Below are 17,754 nucleotides of genomic sequence, written 5' to 3'. Positions count from 1 at the left end.
AACTGCAGCTTCCAGCTCCTCTGTGGGAAGGTGCAGCCTATGCTGGCTGCCCAAGGAGCGTGGTTCCCCAGTACCCCAGCGGTCTGCAGTGTGTTTCCAGCTATTGCCACCAACCACATCATTAAAAGATACATTTGTGGTTATATGGATAGCAAGGACGTCCAGAGCAATAGGCATTAAAGCATCTTAGATACTATTAAATCTGTAAATCTTCCACAATTAACTCAGGATAAACGTAACACTAGGGCCAGCACCTCTCCACATGCCCTTGCTACCGCACAAGGCTTTTAGAAGGGCAGCAGATCTGCCCAGTGGCAGGGAGCTGGCAGCAGGTGAGCCCCTCCTGGCATCTTGCGTACCTCCCATCAGACCTAGAGATACTGCTCAGAACATGCAGAGAATGCTCAGGAGCAAATGACCTAATTAGAAGTGAAAGTCCCACATCTTCTTGGTGACCAGCAGATCTGCTGGTGGTCAGTGTCCTCCATGGTTAGCAGGGCAGAAAGCACTGGAAGGCCCTCTGGACCCCATCCTGCAGCCCCCAGTCAGGAGCCCCCAGCACTCTGCCTGAACCGACGCCAGCATTTGGGCAGGGCTCAGTGTTATTTTTAACATTTGTTCACATAACTCTTCAGATGAATGCTGGGAAGAGCTTGTCCCCAAAATAGTATGCTGTGGGCACTATTTATACACCACTGGCAGCAGAGTGGGGTGCGCTGAGGAGGACCTTCTTCCCTCTTCAGTGCTTAGGAACTGCGGATGCTAGGGGCCATAAAACAGGGTTTGTTGTTTGGGTCAGTTCTCAGAAGGAAAGCACTGCCTGCAGAGGCCTGAGATCCTTGTCTGTCCTATCTAGGAGACTCTCCCCAAGATGGGATGGAAGCCCAGGTACAAGGGCTGAGGGGAAGATGAATGACTTGTGCACATATGGATAGGCACACGTCAGCTGCCTTGGAGATAAAAAAGGGAACAGCTGTCCTCAGATACAGCAGGGTCAGAAGAAAAAGCTGCTGCCCTCTCAATTTTATCTGTCCTGGGCTCCTGCAGGGAACGGTTCTTTGGTGAGCCTCAGTGAAGGGGTGTAGTGGTGGATACTAAATGCCAGCAAGGATGGCTGGTGAGAGGGCACCAAACCAACATGCTGACTGTCCTCCACCCCAGGGACAACAGCAGCCTCAAGCCTTCCCACAGCAAAACAGCTTGTCTCAAGGGGCTGAAGGAGAAAAAAAAAAAAAAAAAAGACAGCTTTTTCTGGCTATTCAGAGAAAAGAGGCTCTTCCCTACATCTAATTTACACTGTAAGGATGCCTTCTCTCACCCCACTTCTGTGCCTACTTCCTCCTTCATTTTTGTCTTCTGTGAGTTCCTTCTATTCCCCCTTTCTACCAAGACACATCCTGATTGCCCTCCACTTTCAAAGCGACCCTACTGTTACCTGGAGAAAGCAGTGACACCACACAACCTGTAGAAAATGCACACAATGCGGTACAGGAGCAGAGAAGAGAGATGAGCTTTGGAGCATCATAGCACCATGCTGGAGGAGAAGGGAGCCAGAGCTGATTTCCCAGTGTATTGGGGAAAATAAAATATAAGCATGCATTTCCTTTCCATGTAGCAGCATATTGCGTGTTCATCAGAGCTACTGAACAGAGAATAAAACCAGACAGGTGCTATGAATTGAAGCACACCCTACAGGTGGGGCAGGACTGGTCACACTACTTTTAGCACAACAAATAGAAGGGATGAGCTCCTACCTTGGCAGATACAATCTCTCCAGATTGTGGGCTCAGCGCACAGCAGCTGGGAGTCAGGCACTGCAGCAACTGCATGAGAGGAGCAGGAGGAATGCAGCATGTAGAGCCAGCGATCACCCGAAGCAAACCAGGGGATCAGTGAGCCTGGCAGCAGGGCTCTCTGCAGGCAGCTCCCCTGTTGCTGTAGGATGGCAGGGCACAATGGCACAGTGCTTTTTTCCAGATGGGAGCTGGCTTGGGGGTTCCTTGGGGACAGCAGTGCCAGGCTGCTCACCGAGTGTGTGGGCAGGAGAGACGAGCAAGGGCTGCGGGCTGCTGGCAGCACAAGGGCCAGATTGCTAATGAAAGCCCCAGTGTAAATACAGATGCACTCTGGAGAGGACTATGGCAGAAATGCAGCTCGTGTTACAGACAGCCATTTAGAGCAAGCTTAGAAAGAAGGCACTGTGATGGGACTGCGCTCCTGCAGCTGGGTGGTTGGGCAGCTGCCTGCCGTAGGGCAAAGCACCCCTAGCAACGGGACTCCACCTCCATGCTCCCAAGCAGCTCCTTCAATGCCAGGCAACTTGGACCTAAGCAGTTTTCTGCCCATACCCTTTCCTTGGGCTGCAGTGAGGAAGGTGAAGGTCCTCTGTGCTTTTTCCCTCCACGGAGCAGAAATTCTTCCTCAACACACAGCTGAGCTCAGGATGAGCTCTCCCAGCTTTTGGGTACTCTTGCACAACAACAAAGGGAAAACTTCCCAATGTCACAACAGTAAAACATGGTGCCAGGTGCCAGTCCTCAGATCTGTCTGGAACAAAATCTGTCTAGAACTTAAGTCTCAAAAACTCTACTCATCAATATGGGGTCCATACAGGGGTTGCTTCTCCCAACATGATGAGCCTTTGTGATTTATTCCTGTGTACTGACAGACTGGTTCACTGCGAAGCAAGACAACACAGAAGTCGTATCTTCAACCAAGCTGCTTCTGAAGCCCAGCTGGCCTCAGTCAGGGGATGGCTAACACCAGATGATCCCGAACAGCTTTAAAACTACTCACAGCCATCCAGGCTCAAATAAGGCAGCTGAGAGCGGTTCAGATCATGGCTGCAATAAGGCTTAGCACATCTGCAGCAACTGCATTCCTCCCATGGCACATGTGAGAGGCCTACAGCATCCCTAGCCTACCACAAGCACTGACCTTGGCTGGGGAATCCCAACTGCAGCTCTCCCCTGCGCTTTCTGACCACACGTGGAGAGATGGAAGAAAGTGGCAGCAATAGAAGACGTGGTCTAGGATTCTGTACAGCCTGGCTTTGTCTTGGTTTAGAAGCACTATCCAGTTTAGAATCATAGAATCACCAAGGTTGGAAAAGATCTCCTAGATCATGCAGTCCAGCTGTCCACCTACCATCAATACTGCCCACTAAACCATGTCCCTCAATACAACATCTAAATGTTTCTTGAACACCTCTAGGGTCGGTGACTCCACCACCTCCCTGAGCAGCCCATTCCAGCGACTGACCACTCTTTCGCAGAAGCAGTATTTCCTAACATCCAACCTGAATCTCCCCTGGTGCAACCTGAGGCCATTCTCTCCAGTCCTGTCACTGTTACCTGGGAGAAAAGGCCAACCCCCACCTCACCACAACCTCCTTTCAGCGAACTGCAGAGAGTGATAAGGTCTCCCCTGAGCCTCTTTTTCTCCAAACTAAACAATCCCAGCTCCCTCAGCTGCTCCTCATAAGACTTGTGCTCCAGACCCCTCACCAGCTTCACTGCCCTTCTAAAATATTTGCCTGATCTGCTGCCCACACTCACTGGAGAAACACAGCCAATACAAGAGAGGACAGGCACAGTCAGCATCACCTCCCCAAAGTTAGCTTTGAATAACCTCTAGCAGCCCAGGACCCTGTCCCATGCCTCAGTTTCTCCACTTGTGAAACAAGAATCACAACACTCACCAATTTTCTGAAGCTGTGATGAAGTTCAGGTCCTTAACAGATGCTGACAGTCTGGAAAGAGTAATAAGCATTCTGCATTTTCCACCCATAAAGCAGACATCCTTGTGGCTTCCCCAGGCACACTGCTCTCTGTTTCACCCTCACCAAGGCAGGTATGCTGCAAAGACAGTGATCTCCACTGGCCCCCGACGCAGGAGCTCGCTTCCCTCTCCCAGCTGTGCCCAGGCCATCTGCCAGGCAGGAATGTGGTGCATCAGCTGAGGGCTGCAGGAGAGCTGTCAAGGCAGCGGAAGGGCTGGGGCTGCACCATGCTGGAATTCCAGCAACGCACAAACACCCGTCCGCCCGCACCAGGAACGACTCCTCCCTGCCCCGGACCGGGGCTGAATCACTGGAAATACCAAAACAATGATGAGGTCACGTTCCCTGAGCAAGGAGCCAGAGCCAGATATAGATGCATGGAGAAGCATGCTAAAAAGGGACTCGATGTTCAAGCTGGAGTCTCTGGCAGACAGGCACCCAAGGCATTTGTCTCGCTTAAATACAGCTTGAGGCTGCCAAGAGGCTTTTTCTTTATTTTTTTTTTCCTCTGCACGGAGCAGGGAACTAGGCAGTGCTGCAGGGGCTTTAAATTCTTTATTTGTCCTGCTGAAAGAGGCACAAAACATTGGAGCTCATGAGCGTGTAAACTGGTGTTCAGTGCACTACGTGGATGGCACCGAGGTTACGCTACAGCTCTGTTCCAAGCCAGGTGTTCCCAAAATGTCTGTCTTGCTGAGATATCAGACTCAGGTTTCCACAGCTAAGAATCCACCTGCAACAGCCGGAATGGCAGAGAAAAATCACATGGCATTACTGTCTGGTTGCTTTTGCTACAGCCTCAGCCAGCTCCAGGAAAACATTGGTTTGATAAGTGCTGTGAACAGCACTCCTGCTACAGCTCCTAACAGGAGCATCTAAAGCAATCTACCATCAGCAAATAGACTTTTCCAGGCAGGTGCAGATACGGCTCTTCCCAGTACTCAGTGGTGGGAAAATGGAGACATTTACTGCTTAGAACGTGGAGGAAATTAGAACAGAGAACCTGTAAAAGATGGAGGAATTCACAAGGCAAGCCTAAAATCTGCCCTCTCTGTACGGCTAGATATTTGGATGGATAACTCAAACACCCACACTTGTATGATGAAGAGGCTCAAAGCATCCAGATTTTGTTCAGTCAGGACATAAATCAGATCCTTATCAGGAGCCAAGGGGAGCAGAGGTAGGAGCAGGTATCTGGCACTGTGCATTTCACCCTGCTGGCTGCATGCTGGCTGCAACAGCCACAGCTGTGCCTGGCACACTGTGCCGCTGTGCCTACACCAGTCTCTTCCTACTGCAAGCGCTTTCAGATCTGCTTTAAAAAAAAAAAAAAAAAGAAAGAAAATGTGTGGTGTGAGGTCCCTCCTCAGGGAGGAGGAAGGGAGGGAGGAAACCAAGGCAGTCGCAGTGTGATGGCATGCTACATCCCCCTGCTTAGACATAGCTCACTGTGGAGAAGCACTGCTCTGCAGACTTCAGCTCGGCTGGGCTGAGACACAGCATTATCAAATCTATCCAAGTCCCTTCCAGGGCAAAAGCACTGCTGTGCTGCAGGGTGAACTGGTACCCACACAAAGGCTGTCTGTGTTACTGTGACCCCTTCCTCCAGCCAAAGCCAACAGGAATTCCACCAGCACCACAGCCAGAAAACTCTTCATGCATTCACATCACTTGCTTCTGCCTTCTCTCCAGAGCAGCGACAGAGACAGGAAAGGACATAGACACGCATTGCCCTTCCTCTGATAAAGCATTTTAATTAGTAGACAGGTTGACAGCATCCAAAGGCAGTATTCAACAACCAACTTTATAGCCTAGCCCTTTCAGATACAGATGCCAGCAGGGCATTTGTCCACAGAGGAGAGCTTGGATATCCTCCACTGAGGACTCTGTAGGAAGCAGAGTCCACCACAAGACTTCAGGGCTATAAAGGTGCTCAGAAAATACCAGTCCGGGGCTTAACAGATGTAACTCGTGGAAACCAATGCATCTAATCTGGGCAAGCACATACAAAAATGAGAAGAGGGGGAGAAACCATGGGCTTAGGTGAACGACTATCACAAGCAGAATCTCAACTAGGCTACATGTTCCAGAATAGAGCTAGCCATCTGTCCTCAGGAAACACCCTTGTACGTGTTCTTTGGCAAAGAGTGGGGAATTAAGTGTTCAGCAGAAGGCAGGCTGCGTGAGGCAGATGTTCGGCCTCCCTCAACATCTGGGAGGGACAGAGTGAGCAGAACTCCTCCCAGCCAAGTTTCTCCCGAAGTGCTCCAAACTGAGCTGGCAAAGCAACAGGACCTGGTGCCTGGCCCAGCTTCAGCAGAGCTAACCACAGGGAACATCATCAGGCAGCTGCAGCTACGCATGATAACTTCATTTCACTGAGCTCAGAGCTACCCATGCCACACAGCAGCTTGATGGAGGGTGAAGGAAGCACTCATATAAAATATTGCCTGCCATCCCAGCAGAGATAGAAGGGAGGTTTTAGTGAGCCACAACCCCTATGAACAGCCTTGGATATTACATTTCCTAGCACACTTAAAACCAGAGCAGACGTACTGCGCATTGCACGCCACCCAGCCAACTGCTCCACCAGCCCACTCAATATGCAGCACGACCACGCCACTGCTGCAGAGAAAACCTAGGAAGCCAGGCACCCTGCACAGCAAACAGCGTCAGACAGCATCTGCTGCCACAGCAAAAACTGAACCAGAAGCAGAACTGCGGGCAAAACATTGGGAAATTGCAGATGAGGCTTACACCTTTTGAATATTCAGTGCTCCTTTATCCATGGCTTAGAGGTTTCTGAGGCAGCCAGCAGGCAAGGAAGCTGCTGAAGCAGCTTCAGGTGTTGCCCAAAGCCCAAAGGATGCAAACTCACTGCCCATGAAGAGCCACCAAATGGGGACCTTGCCTAGCAGCCTTTCTGCAGCATGAGAACTAGGAGACTTTGGCTGATGGAGGGCAGCACTGTACTCAAGCTGACACAGAAGATTTCAGTCTAAAATTCAGGGCAGCTCCTGACTCCCCACGTCATCCTGCTCTGCATTTTTCTGGTCGCAGCTCCTGCTGATCCTCAGTATAGGGATGCAGAAAGGGGCAACGATCCCAGGATCGCCAGCAGAAATCTCAAATTTAGGGGATGGAAATGGGGTCATTTGTGATGTACAAAAGCCAGGTGTCTCCTGCTAACAGAACTCACAGAGTGCCCACTAAAAGGGAGCAGTAGGAAGGCATGTTTTCCTAATTCAGAGGAAGCCTGGCCTTACTCTGATTTCCCAGAACATCTCATGGCTTCGGGAGGGCGGAGGGAGTGGAAGAGGACGGATGTGTTTACAACCCCAGAGCCTGGCCAAAGGCTCAGTGCTGTGCAGGCAGTTGGACAGGGACACGGGGGTTATCAGAGGCACTTGCCTTCCTGCTGCGAGCCACAGGAGAGAGGATGCTCCTTCCCAGCACCAGGTGGAGAAAAACATCCTCTGCTTTGGAGCGAATTATAATAAGTAGGGCAGCAGCAGGCTAGCTTTGGAAAAACTGAGCAGCAGCTGAGCTGCAGCTACATGCAGCAGTTCTCGGATGGAGCCTGGTCAGAAGGGCTCAGCAGCCTTCTTCTGAGCCCTGGATCACCTCCACCCCTTCAGAAACACAGTCCTGACCACTGAAATAAGGATAGAGGTGGCTCCCAGGCAGGACACTGAGACTAGGAACTCGTCTTCATCAGGAGGAATGGCAGCTCTCCAGCATGTTTACTGTGGCTGGAAGGAAAGGAGATGCAGTAGGAAGCCCCTGACGGCTCTCACAGAGAAAATTTGCCCCCAAGGACAAGAAAAACACCAGTTTAACACATGCACAGACTGATGGTGTGATGACTTCAGCTCCCTCCCACATTATCAGGCATGAGACAGTGAAAGAGGAAATATTTATTTAGCTCATACCTCAGCTTCACCCAGACATTTAGGAACTCTGGGTGCTGGGTACCCTAGGGGAGTGGGTGCACGGGAATGTAACATTACAGGGATCAAAGCATCCAGTCCTGCATACCAGAAGGCTGCCCCAAATGCTCATCTCTTTGCTGCTGTGCCGCAGGCACAAAGGCACCAGCATGGACTAGAGCAAATTGTCCTCCCATTGCAATAAACAACATATATACAAAGACAGAATAGGGAGATTTGTATCTATTCAGAAAGTCTGCGTTGAAGGAAAGGCATATTTTCAAGCTTCATTCATCTAAAGTTTTGAGGTATTATTTTGCCTGGGTGAGAGCTGGGCTGCAAGGACAGAGCTGGACAACTGCATATTGACAGCAAAGTTTGGAAGAATAGTCACTAACGTTGCACAAGGGATTGCAGAGATGATATAGCCCTAAGAAAAGCAAATGCCATCTAGAGAAGGCAGTGAACCATCAGCACTATTATACAGGCACTGGTGGCAGGAGCATCACACAAAAGAAAAAAAATCTGTTCATTCACATTTAAAAATGATAAACTCAAATGAACAGGTGCATAAAGAGCCTGGGGGAAACAGAAAACCTATCAAACAAGAAGAAACTTAAGAGCCTGGCTTGTTTAGCCTAGCCAAATGTAGGCAGAGAGCGGATAGGATTGCTCTCTAAATATATCACAGGAGACAAACAAAACTGCTGAAGCAAAAGGATAATGCTGGCACAAAAACAAGAGAATAGATATGCTATGAACATATTTAGGGGGAAAAAAAATAAAAAGGCAGTCATCAGAAGAGGAAGCCTTCCAGCTGGCACAGCTGGTTTTTAGGATGAAGTTTTATCAGTGGTCTGAAGGGGCTATAGGACACAGTACCTCTGCCCAAAGGTATCCAAAAGGTCCCTTACGTGCCTGTCCTTGTTCCCAGCTGGGAATCAGCATGGGTCACTATTCACAGGGCTCCTTCCTTGCACAGTCCTTGCTGAGAGTCACGTCTGTCAGAGAAGCTAGGGCTAGCACGTGGTGCTCCAGCAGCCTCCCATGCCACAGGAGCTGCTTATGATTAATGACTGCCAGCCTGCAGGTCACTGGAAGAGCCTCGTGTGGCTGCACATGGACGAGGTGACAGCCACCAGGCACGTGCAGGGAGTTATATAAAACACCCCCCAGGTGCCTCTGTCCTAACACACCCACACTGCTGAGACAGAGGATGCTGTTTTTCCCCATCAGACTCCGGGGGAAGGGAGATGCTGTTTTGTTCCCCTCCCTGCTGCTGTATACAAGAAGTACGTGTACACTGCTCAATGGTTAGCATCACAGCCTTATCCTTCCTGACCCCAAAACTGCTGTGCAATGGCTCAGGAAGTATGGAGGTGCTACAGCAGAACCCACTGTTCAAACCACTGTATTATGGAATAATGCAATCAAAAAAAAAAAATAAATAAAAGCGCCAGGCAATGATTTTTTATATCTCTATCAAACAGAAGAGCTCTGTAAAAGGCTGAATGCCCACCCGCAATCTGTTTTAATAAAGCACGTCGCACAGCAGATCACATGAGGTCTAAATACACCGTGCCCGACCCCGAGCAGAGCGCTGTCCGTGCTCGCGCCACAAACCATCATTCCCGCAGGGCTTCCCCGTTTACCACCAGCGTTTTTCCGACATTCCTCCGCGCCTGTACCGCAGCGAGGGTGGTAACACCCTCCAGCAGGCGCTGGCGAGAAGGCGGTCAGTATTTTCTATGGGCACCAGCGCACACGCGAGCATCCCCTCCGCCCCGCTCCCCCCCTGCCGCCCCTCGCCCCTCCTCACTTACCGAACCGGCGCCGCTGTTTACAGCCGGGTGCCGAGGCGGAGCCTCACCGCTGTCCGCCCCCCGGCCCGCCCCCGGCAGCGGGGTCCTCCCCCGGGCAGCCCCAGCGGCGGCGGGTGGCCGCGCAGAGTGGACGTGGGCAGGGAGGCGGGCCAGCCGCCGGCAGCCGCCGCTCAGGCAGACGGGCGCGGTTAAACATCTGGAGAGAGCATCCTTCGAGGAGGCCGAGGAAACTGAAGAGTTGCAGCTCCATCACCGCCAGCACCTGCGGGGCTTTTCCTAGCGCCTTGCTGCTCAGAGCTGTCCACTGCAGCTTACTTTCTTTCCTGATCGTTTCCCAAGGCCAGATATCGCATTACTCAGCTCTGGTGAGACCACACCTCGAGTGCTGTGTTCAGTTTTGGGCCTCACTACAAGCAAGGGATTGAGGTGCTGGAGCATGTTCGTAGATAGGCAACAAAGACAGGAAGTGTTTGGAGCACAAGTCTTATGGGGAGCGGCTGAGGGAACTGCGGTTGTTCAGTCTGGAGGAGGCTCAGGCGAGACCTCATTGCTCTCTACAGCTCCCTGAAGGGAGGTTGTGGCGAGGTGGGGGTCAGCCTCTTCTCCCATACAACAGTGAGAGGATGAGAGGGAATGGCCTTCAGTTGCACTGGGGGAGGTTGAGGTTGGGTGTTAGGAAAAATGTCTTACCAGAAAGTGGTAATGCATTGAAACTGGCTGCCCAGGGAGGTGGTGGCATCACCATCCCTGGATGGTGATGCACCTCCAAGAACCGTGGAGATGTGGTACTTAGGAACATGGTTTAGTGGGCAGTATTGATGGTAGGTGGACAGTTGGACTAGATGATCTTAGAGGTCTTTTCAACCTTAATGATTCTATGATTCTATGATTAAAGGCACTGTTATCTCAGTTCCAGCCTCCCACAGCCCATCCTGCCACTCTAGGAGATCCCAGAACAACTTGTATGCCTGGTTCTAAACACGCTGGGTCAGTTAGCAGACGGGCAACAAATTGGTCATCCCAATATTCTCTTTTTATTTAAAAAAAAATATTTTACAAAATCAGAAGTGATGCAGGACACACATCACTGCCAGATGATATGTCTCAAATCTAGATTTTGTCAAACTACTGAAATATTTGTAGCTGGAAACAGTTCCCCAACAGATCCACCACCCCCTGCATGTCCTCTGCAGCCTCCACAAATCCCCTGTAGCCAGAAGGTGCTTTGTACGTAAACCACATCACACAAGTGGCACAGCCTCAGAGTTTCCTTGCTCTCTTAGCAAAAAGTCTGTCTGCCTCTGCTGCTCTGCATTAATGTCTGCTGCATTCCATGCTGGGAACAACTCTGATACGTCCACAGGCCAGGCTGGGTGTTGGGTGAATGTCTGCTCACCTGCATACACTCTCTTTTTAACCCCAGCCCCAGGAAGGCTGACTATGAAAGACATAAACCTAACCAGAAAGCCATGATTCCCTCCACAAAGTGAATGGTAAGTCAGACAGAGGTGATGAGCACCAACTATCACAGCAGTTTCCTCAGTCAGGGTGAAGGCTCTCAATGTATTTAGGTATCTCCTTGCAAGGGAGATAACTGAATTAGAATTTGCTCCTTTGGTTGCAAGTAGCTTCTTGCTGCTGAAGTCTGGATCTAGTCCCAGCTCTGGTTTGCACTGGCTATGCTGAAATCTAATACCACAGTTTACAACAAGCCTCCCAAGCAGCAGGTGCAACAGAGTGGTATTTTATGTGTGCTCAGATAAATGCGGGGACACGAAACCTTCTTTCAGATCTTAAACCATTTCTTACAGTAACTGCTGGAACTGGGACCACAGGCAGCATGGTGTTGTGCACAGACCAGATCAAGTGGGGAAATGGTTGGCCTCGTGCCATCATAGATTGCCTCCAGCAATAGCTCAGAGTCAAGGCAGAGAGCTCCCAGTAAATACCAGATGGTTAGCAAAATTCTAAGTCAATACTAGGCAAGAGACTAAATTTGTACAAAGGAACTGAGAAAATATAACAGCTGAAGCTGCTTAGTCCTCTGCACACACACAAAAAAGCTCAATTTGGACAGCTCAGCAGCACTGCAGGACGGATCTTCGTGCTGCCACTCTAGCCTTCCACCCAGTAACTCTCTAGTACTGGACTAACAAAGCCATGGGCAATGCCAGCCTCTTGAGGTCACTACCAGATCACCATGTCCCTCTGCTGGCAGTCAGACTGATAGGATTTGGTGGAGCCTTCTGCTTTCTGGAACTCGTGGCTGAACCATTCCCAAACCATTCCCAAACAAATATCAGTCAGCACAGAGAACCTCTGCAGAGGCCACTGAGCCCCTACCAAATTCCTCTGAAACCTGACCACGTTGCTTAGCAGGGAGGGCAAAGAGCAGCCAGATCACGCTTCATCCCTTACTCTGATCAACCACACCAGTGGAGTACAGGGTAGGATGCCCTGTGCCAGCAGTGAAATAGCATCTTTCCCTCTGATATTTCTGGTGTGAGTTCCATCAGTTCAAACAGTGCTCGTGCATCAGACGTTTTGGAGGGAAATCCATCTGGTGCTGGAGGTTCAGATGAGCCTAGCCATGATATGGGCTTCTACGTGCTAGATTTTAGGGCTTGATCCATAAGGGTGCCTGAACTTCTTTTGACCTTCTATTTTCAGTCTAAATGAAATGGCTGGTGCCCAGCTACAAAACCTGAGATGGCTGTGAGGACAAAGATCTTTTACAAGAGCAGATCTGCAATGCAGACAGGACAGACTGATGAATGTCAACTCCTTGTCCCTTGCCCAAATGGGAGCCTCTCTGGGCTTGCAGCACCTTCTGACCGAACATGGAGGTACAGGGTGGTTGGGGGACACTGGCCTTCCTTTGAGAAACGTGATTAACCATTGGTTTGAAAGGAGGTTACTTCCAAATCATCCTTTCCAAAGTGCTTGTGTACAGAATAGTCAAAAGGCTATAGAATTACACATATGACAAAGACTCAGGGTTGGCGAGTTATATGGCTGGACCTAAGGCACATCTGGGATCCATACTGTCACCCCAGAATTATGGCCCAGAGTGGATTCCCGACAGACCCAAAGGCACATGATTAGAAAAGACATTGCCAATTCAACCTTTTCCTCAGCCTGGACTTCACTTTGCTCTGAGGTATATATGGATAAAAAAAATGATGAACATTACAATCTTAGGGAGCGAAGGGGCCTCCTGGAGCACGTTCTCCTTGCTCCAGGGAGGCCCTTAGGGATATTGTATGGCAGTTTTGTTTCCCCTGCTCCTCCTTCCCCATAAGCAGGACACAGTTTTGGGAGAGGAGCTGAATCCAGAGACTGCACACAGGAGAAAAGAGAGGCCACAGTCTTTGCTTGGGTAGTCCTTCCCACCAGCCCTTTGGTTTGCTTTGGTTTGGTTGGTTTTGGTTTTTATAGTCCCTTGTGTTTATGTTTGTCACTATTGGGTGAAAATGTTCCTGTTGTGGCAAAAGGTGACTTTGGCCGCATGTTTCTCCCAGACATAATGAGTGCTCCAAAGCCATGCTGATGGGAGAAGGCATAGCCCGAGCGGCGCGTGCTGGTCCGACGCAGGCGTCTCTTGGGGGATGGCGGGGGTGGCCTCTTTTTAGCTTCTTTGATCTTCAGTAGCACCTGAAATTGGAAAATAAAATGGAACACATGGCAAATGCATTGTTATTCACAAGCAGAGTTAAAGAGGAGTGAAGAAAAGGGAGAAAAAAGAAGGGTACAAACACAAAAATGATTAAGAAAACAGGAGGATGGTGGGAGAGGCTGCAGAGCAGGAACTGAACTTGCCAGCCTAGAAAAGGGGAAAACTAATCTTATTCTGAAAGGCATTGCTGGTAGTGTCGTCTGTAAGGCATGGGAGGGGATGATTTCTGCTCTGCAAGACCTTGGTTGTGGCACAGTGAAAAGTCCCCCTAAAATGAGAAGTCCCTTTAAAAAGGGACTTCAGTCAAATACTCCAACATATGCAAGTTGTTGTAACAATACCCAAAAGTCCAGAAAACAAGATCTGTAAGGAAATGTTAAAAATTCGGCTTATGTAAACCAGAACACAGAACTACTTGAGGGAATCTCCAATATGTACAAGGTTCTTATGGTGGTGATGATCAATAGATTTTCACATCCTTTGGCAGGGTGGAGAAATACGGTGCACTTTATTTGCAGGTAGGAGGCTCTCTGTCCCCATGTGGCTCAGGATAATCCCCTACTGCCTCCCTCTGTCCCCGCTGCCTGTGTCCCTGCTGCCTGGGACGGTGCTGTAAGTACTCGGCTCTCCCAGTGTCAATCCTGTACTTTAGTTCCTCTTGTGCTGCCAGCCGGGGATCTCCATACAGCAGGAAACCCAAACAATCCTCTCCTGTGGCAGTTCATTCCCCAGAGGTAGGAAAAAACAATAAAGTGGTTTTGCACTAATGATGGTCACCCAATGCACAGAGGCTGGGATTCTGAGTCACAATTATGCCTGCTCAGCTGAAGAGTAAATTCAGCCCATTTTTGCACATTGGAACTTCCTCTTTGTCTCGAGGACCTTCCTACCTAACACCCACCTTCCCCTCTGCAAGAGCTGATCATTCCCCCTCGCTCTTCCTCAAACATCCCTGGAGCACCTGGGGAAATCTGTGTGCATCCCAAGGATGATCACAGAATCATAGAATAGTTTGGGTTGGAAGGGAACTTAAAGGTCATCTGGTCCAACTTCCCTGCAGTGAACACGGATGAAGGCCTTGCAGCGAGGTGCAGGAAGAGGAAGGGAGCACGAGGTGGCAGCAGCATTTAGCAGATGCTCCTGTTTGAGAGGAAGCCTGGGGAGCTGCGGGGATGCAGATGTTGTGCAGGGGTCCTTCGCCGTGCTGAGCTGTGTGTTGTTCACTCCATCTCTCCCAGCCTCCCCTTGCCCTAACGGCCTCACCTCCAGACTCTTGGGCAAGGGAGAGCATCTGGTTTTGGAGGGGCCATATAACCTCTGGCTACAAATGAAGTAACTTCTGAAATCAAAAAATCCCCAGCAAGATGGATGCTGGGTGGAGGGTTGGGGCTGTAGTCTGCCAGGCAAAAAGCTCTGCAGTATCAGGGCAAGAGGACTGAAATACACTGCTCCTTTGCCACCAAGCTCCAGGACCTAAACCTTTCACCTAAAAATAGCGCTGCTTCCTCACTCCAGTGCAATCCAATCCACATCTAAATAATCTCAGCCTTGGTCCCAGCTGCAGATGGTTTCAGCTGTGCCAAAAGCCAAATTCAGTCCTCCTGCTCAAGGGACTGGGAGCCAGACGGATGGCAACAGTTTCACCTGCAGGAACCTGCACTCTGAGCAATGCCAGGTCCCTGCAATATGGCTCTGCAATAAGCCTGGCTGGTAGGAAGAGGGTTTCAGGTTTACTAAAACGCCTCCTTACTTTATCGCTGGCAGTTGGCCTTAAGAGAGCCTTCAGGAATCGGAAGCCAACTACGGGCAGCACACAGAGGGCGATGCTGAGGAAGATTGCTAGCCACACGTTGGGCTGGCTGAGGGTGTTTCGAGCAGTACCTGCAAAATAAACAATTAAAAGCATATCAGCAGTACCTCTCACCATCATTCTCTTTAATGCCCCGATTCAATCACCCTGTCACTCCAAAACACTGGGAAACCAACCAAAATATAAAGTAGACACCTTCTCCAGTAGTGAAATCAACTTGCTGCAGAGGACAGCAATACTGTTATCACTGTCTGAGATGAGCAAACAAGAAGGCAACTTCTGGACTCAGCCACTCAGAGAGACAGGTATGTTAAAGAGTTCAAATCAATGCAAAAGATTGATGTAAATGTTCAAGAGACCTTCAGCAGCAGTTCAACCCTCTCAACATTTTCCAGGATGCTGGTGTGAAAGGAAGAACACTTCTTAATTTCAGCACCATTTCCCGAAATGGGCAGGATCACAGCCCTTTAGGAGAGGAGCGCGCATTGCTCTGGGTGTGCACCTCATGGGTCTGTGGGCAAAGTAGCTGCCACGTCTGACAATGCTGTGTTCTATAAAACCAAAGTGCTGGCTTTTGGCGCCTCTGAAAACTGAAGGAATGTAGGATGTGGAAAACAGTCTACAAAACCCTCATTACAGTGTTCAGCGATGTTGTTGTTGGCAATAAAGCTGCTGAGTGTTTTCAGTTGGCCAAATTCTGCTGTATTACCACTCTTCTAAAATATGTAAAAAAGCTGTCCAAGTCCAGACTAGAAACACTTTCCTTAGACGTGGTTTCAGGCTAAGACCTTATTAAATGGCACTCATCATTATGGATAATTTGACCTCAGTAGCACCAACAGAACTGCAGATAGAGAAACCCCTGGCAAGTGAGTTACCAGCTGTCTTTGGAAACTCAGCAGACATTCTACCTTCTCCCATTCAGCTCTTTTGATATTAAAAGCCATCTTACCATCTGCTTGGAAGATACACTGCAGATGCCGACTGGAATCTCAAAAATTTCTATAATGGCTATGCAGTGAAGATGGGCAGAACTGGTCTTTGTTTAACAGTCCATCCAGAAATAAATGTATTGATTCATACACTGACTTGAAAGACTTGAAACAAAAAGCTTTGTGATTTCAGGTGTGGGGTCTCCTAACAATGGTGTATCAATACAGTGTATGGATACACAGAGCTATTAAAAACATCTAAATTACTTTGCTAAGCTTTCATCTTCTCCCTGGTAAAAGTCTCATGAGAGAGATTCATGTTTATGGTATCTTTTCCTTTTTCAAGTGTTCAGAAATTTCTTATGCAGAGATCAAAAGAGGTAATCATCAGTGGCATCTCTTTATCCTTGAGCATCTCCCATCTAAGCTCACCATCGCGCTATGGCATTTTCTTGTGTCTAAATAGATGTTGTGTTTCTACGCCTTCCTATACTAACACGTCAACTTGTTTACAACATAACATACATCCTTCTGCAAACAAAATGTTTCCAGATACCTATAACAATTGGATATCTGGAAACAGAATGTAAAGATGTAGCAGAAAGTGTTCCAGCCAGCTCAGCAAGTTTATTTTCGGGATCAGTCCCATGGCTGTGTGAGAATGTGCATTCTTTTGCAAGGAGGTGAACATGACACATGTTCACATGGGTGGATGAGATTCAAAATAAGCATTTGTGGCAGCCTGCAGAAGTACCCTGGCATTTCTTGTGAAGAAGGCAATCCATATATTCTGTAGCCTGTTACTGCCTCTGGAGAGGCAATAACCCATACTACAAGTTCTTAGCAAAGTTAAACCCCACAGTATAATAATTTTGAGTGCAATGAAGGTTTGCCCAAGTGCTTACCAACAAATGGGAATGAGGCCGTGAGGATCAGGTACATGCCATCACTATACATGGTGAAGGTGATAGCAAAATAAACAGAAAGGCTGCCCCAGATGAAGAACTGGTTCACAACTGTCCAGTAAGAAGTGTCCAAGCCAATCTGAAAAAGCAGAGCAGTACAACTGTTGTCAGTTGTTGATTATTTAATAGAGTTTGAAGACAGCTAGAGATCTTGTCCTCCACTTTGTATCCCTGCCCCCAAGACAGCTGTTCATTCAGTCCTCAAGAAATACCAAGCCTTAGATCATAGAATGGTAGAAGACCATTCAAGGTAAGCGTTACTACATTTGCCCTGTTCTCATCCTCTTCTCAAAGATTCAGCAGTGGCCAGTACTGGAGACAGGATACTCACATCAAAGAAGCCATACTTATGTCCCCACCCCAAGCTGCGATCTTGCATCAAAAGCTAAGAGAAGGAGCCTATAAGACCTCAGATAGCAGAAACCATTTTCTAGAGAGGTATGAATGATTTGCCATTCTGTTGAGAAATTTATCTCATCGTTCCAATGCCATCTGAATGTTGTAGCTCCAAGTCCTAGCAATTTCTTCCACTAAGTCCAGTTCTAGCCTCTGCAGCATGCGTGGGATCTCACTATGATGGGGACCCCATTTATAACTGCTTGCTAGCAGACAGACAGTCCTATGGTTCAAGCGCGTCCCATAAAACTGGAATGAGTCCTTTTCTACTTCCAGCCTTAACCGTCCTCTCTACAGTAACAGTAAACTTCTCAAGGCAAAAACTCTGCCTTCCTGTGACTGTGATTTTTGCAACAGAAAAATCTGTTGTTCTGTAAAACGGAGGAGAATAAGCTGGTGTCACAACTTGTGTTGTGTTGAATTCAGGATGCAGCAGAAAAAA

General features: G+C 48.9%; 2 protein-coding genes across 8 annotated transcripts in view; both read right to left on the bottom strand.

Moving 5' to 3' along the window:
- Positions 1–9,616, bottom strand: part of RUSC2 (RUN and SH3 domain containing 2) — a 54,349-nt gene extending 44,733 nt beyond the window's left edge. For 3 of the 5 annotated variants that reach the window (XM_021381037.1, XM_021381032.1, XM_021381038.1), the window contains exon 1: positions 3,701–4,083. Coding sequence is in view for 1 of the 5 variants with exons in the window: in XM_021381038.1 (XP_021236713.1) it covers positions 3,701–3,789 (89 nt within the window). In the remaining 4 variants the exon portion in view is untranslated. Of the gene's footprint in view, positions 1–1,754; positions 2,170–3,700; positions 4,084–9,533 lie in introns of those variants that run through there. The other 2 variants (XM_021381033.1, XM_021381036.1) reach the window with 2 other exon arrangements.
- Positions 10,545–17,754, bottom strand: part of LOC110389888 (phospholipid-transporting ATPase ID-like) — a 68,379-nt gene continuing 61,169 nt past the window's right edge. For all 3 annotated transcript variants that reach the window (XM_021380923.1, XM_021380924.1, XM_021380925.1), the window contains 3 exons: positions 16,857–16,995; positions 14,960–15,090; positions 10,545–13,187 (listed from right to left, as the gene is read on the bottom strand). In XM_021380923.1, the coding sequence (XP_021236598.1) occupies positions 12,966–13,187; positions 14,960–15,090; positions 16,857–16,995 (492 nt within the window). In that variant the 3' untranslated portion in view covers positions 10,545–12,965. The remainder of the gene's footprint in view (positions 13,188–14,959; positions 15,091–16,856; positions 16,996–17,754) is intronic.

This window comes from Numida meleagris, chromosome Z (genome assembly GCF_002078875.1).
Source record: "Numida meleagris isolate 19003 breed g44 Domestic line chromosome Z, NumMel1.0, whole genome shotgun sequence".
Taxonomy (NCBI): Eukaryota; Metazoa; Chordata; class Aves; order Galliformes; family Numididae; genus Numida; species Numida meleagris.
This window is presented reverse-complemented; position numbering and strand designations above follow the sequence as displayed.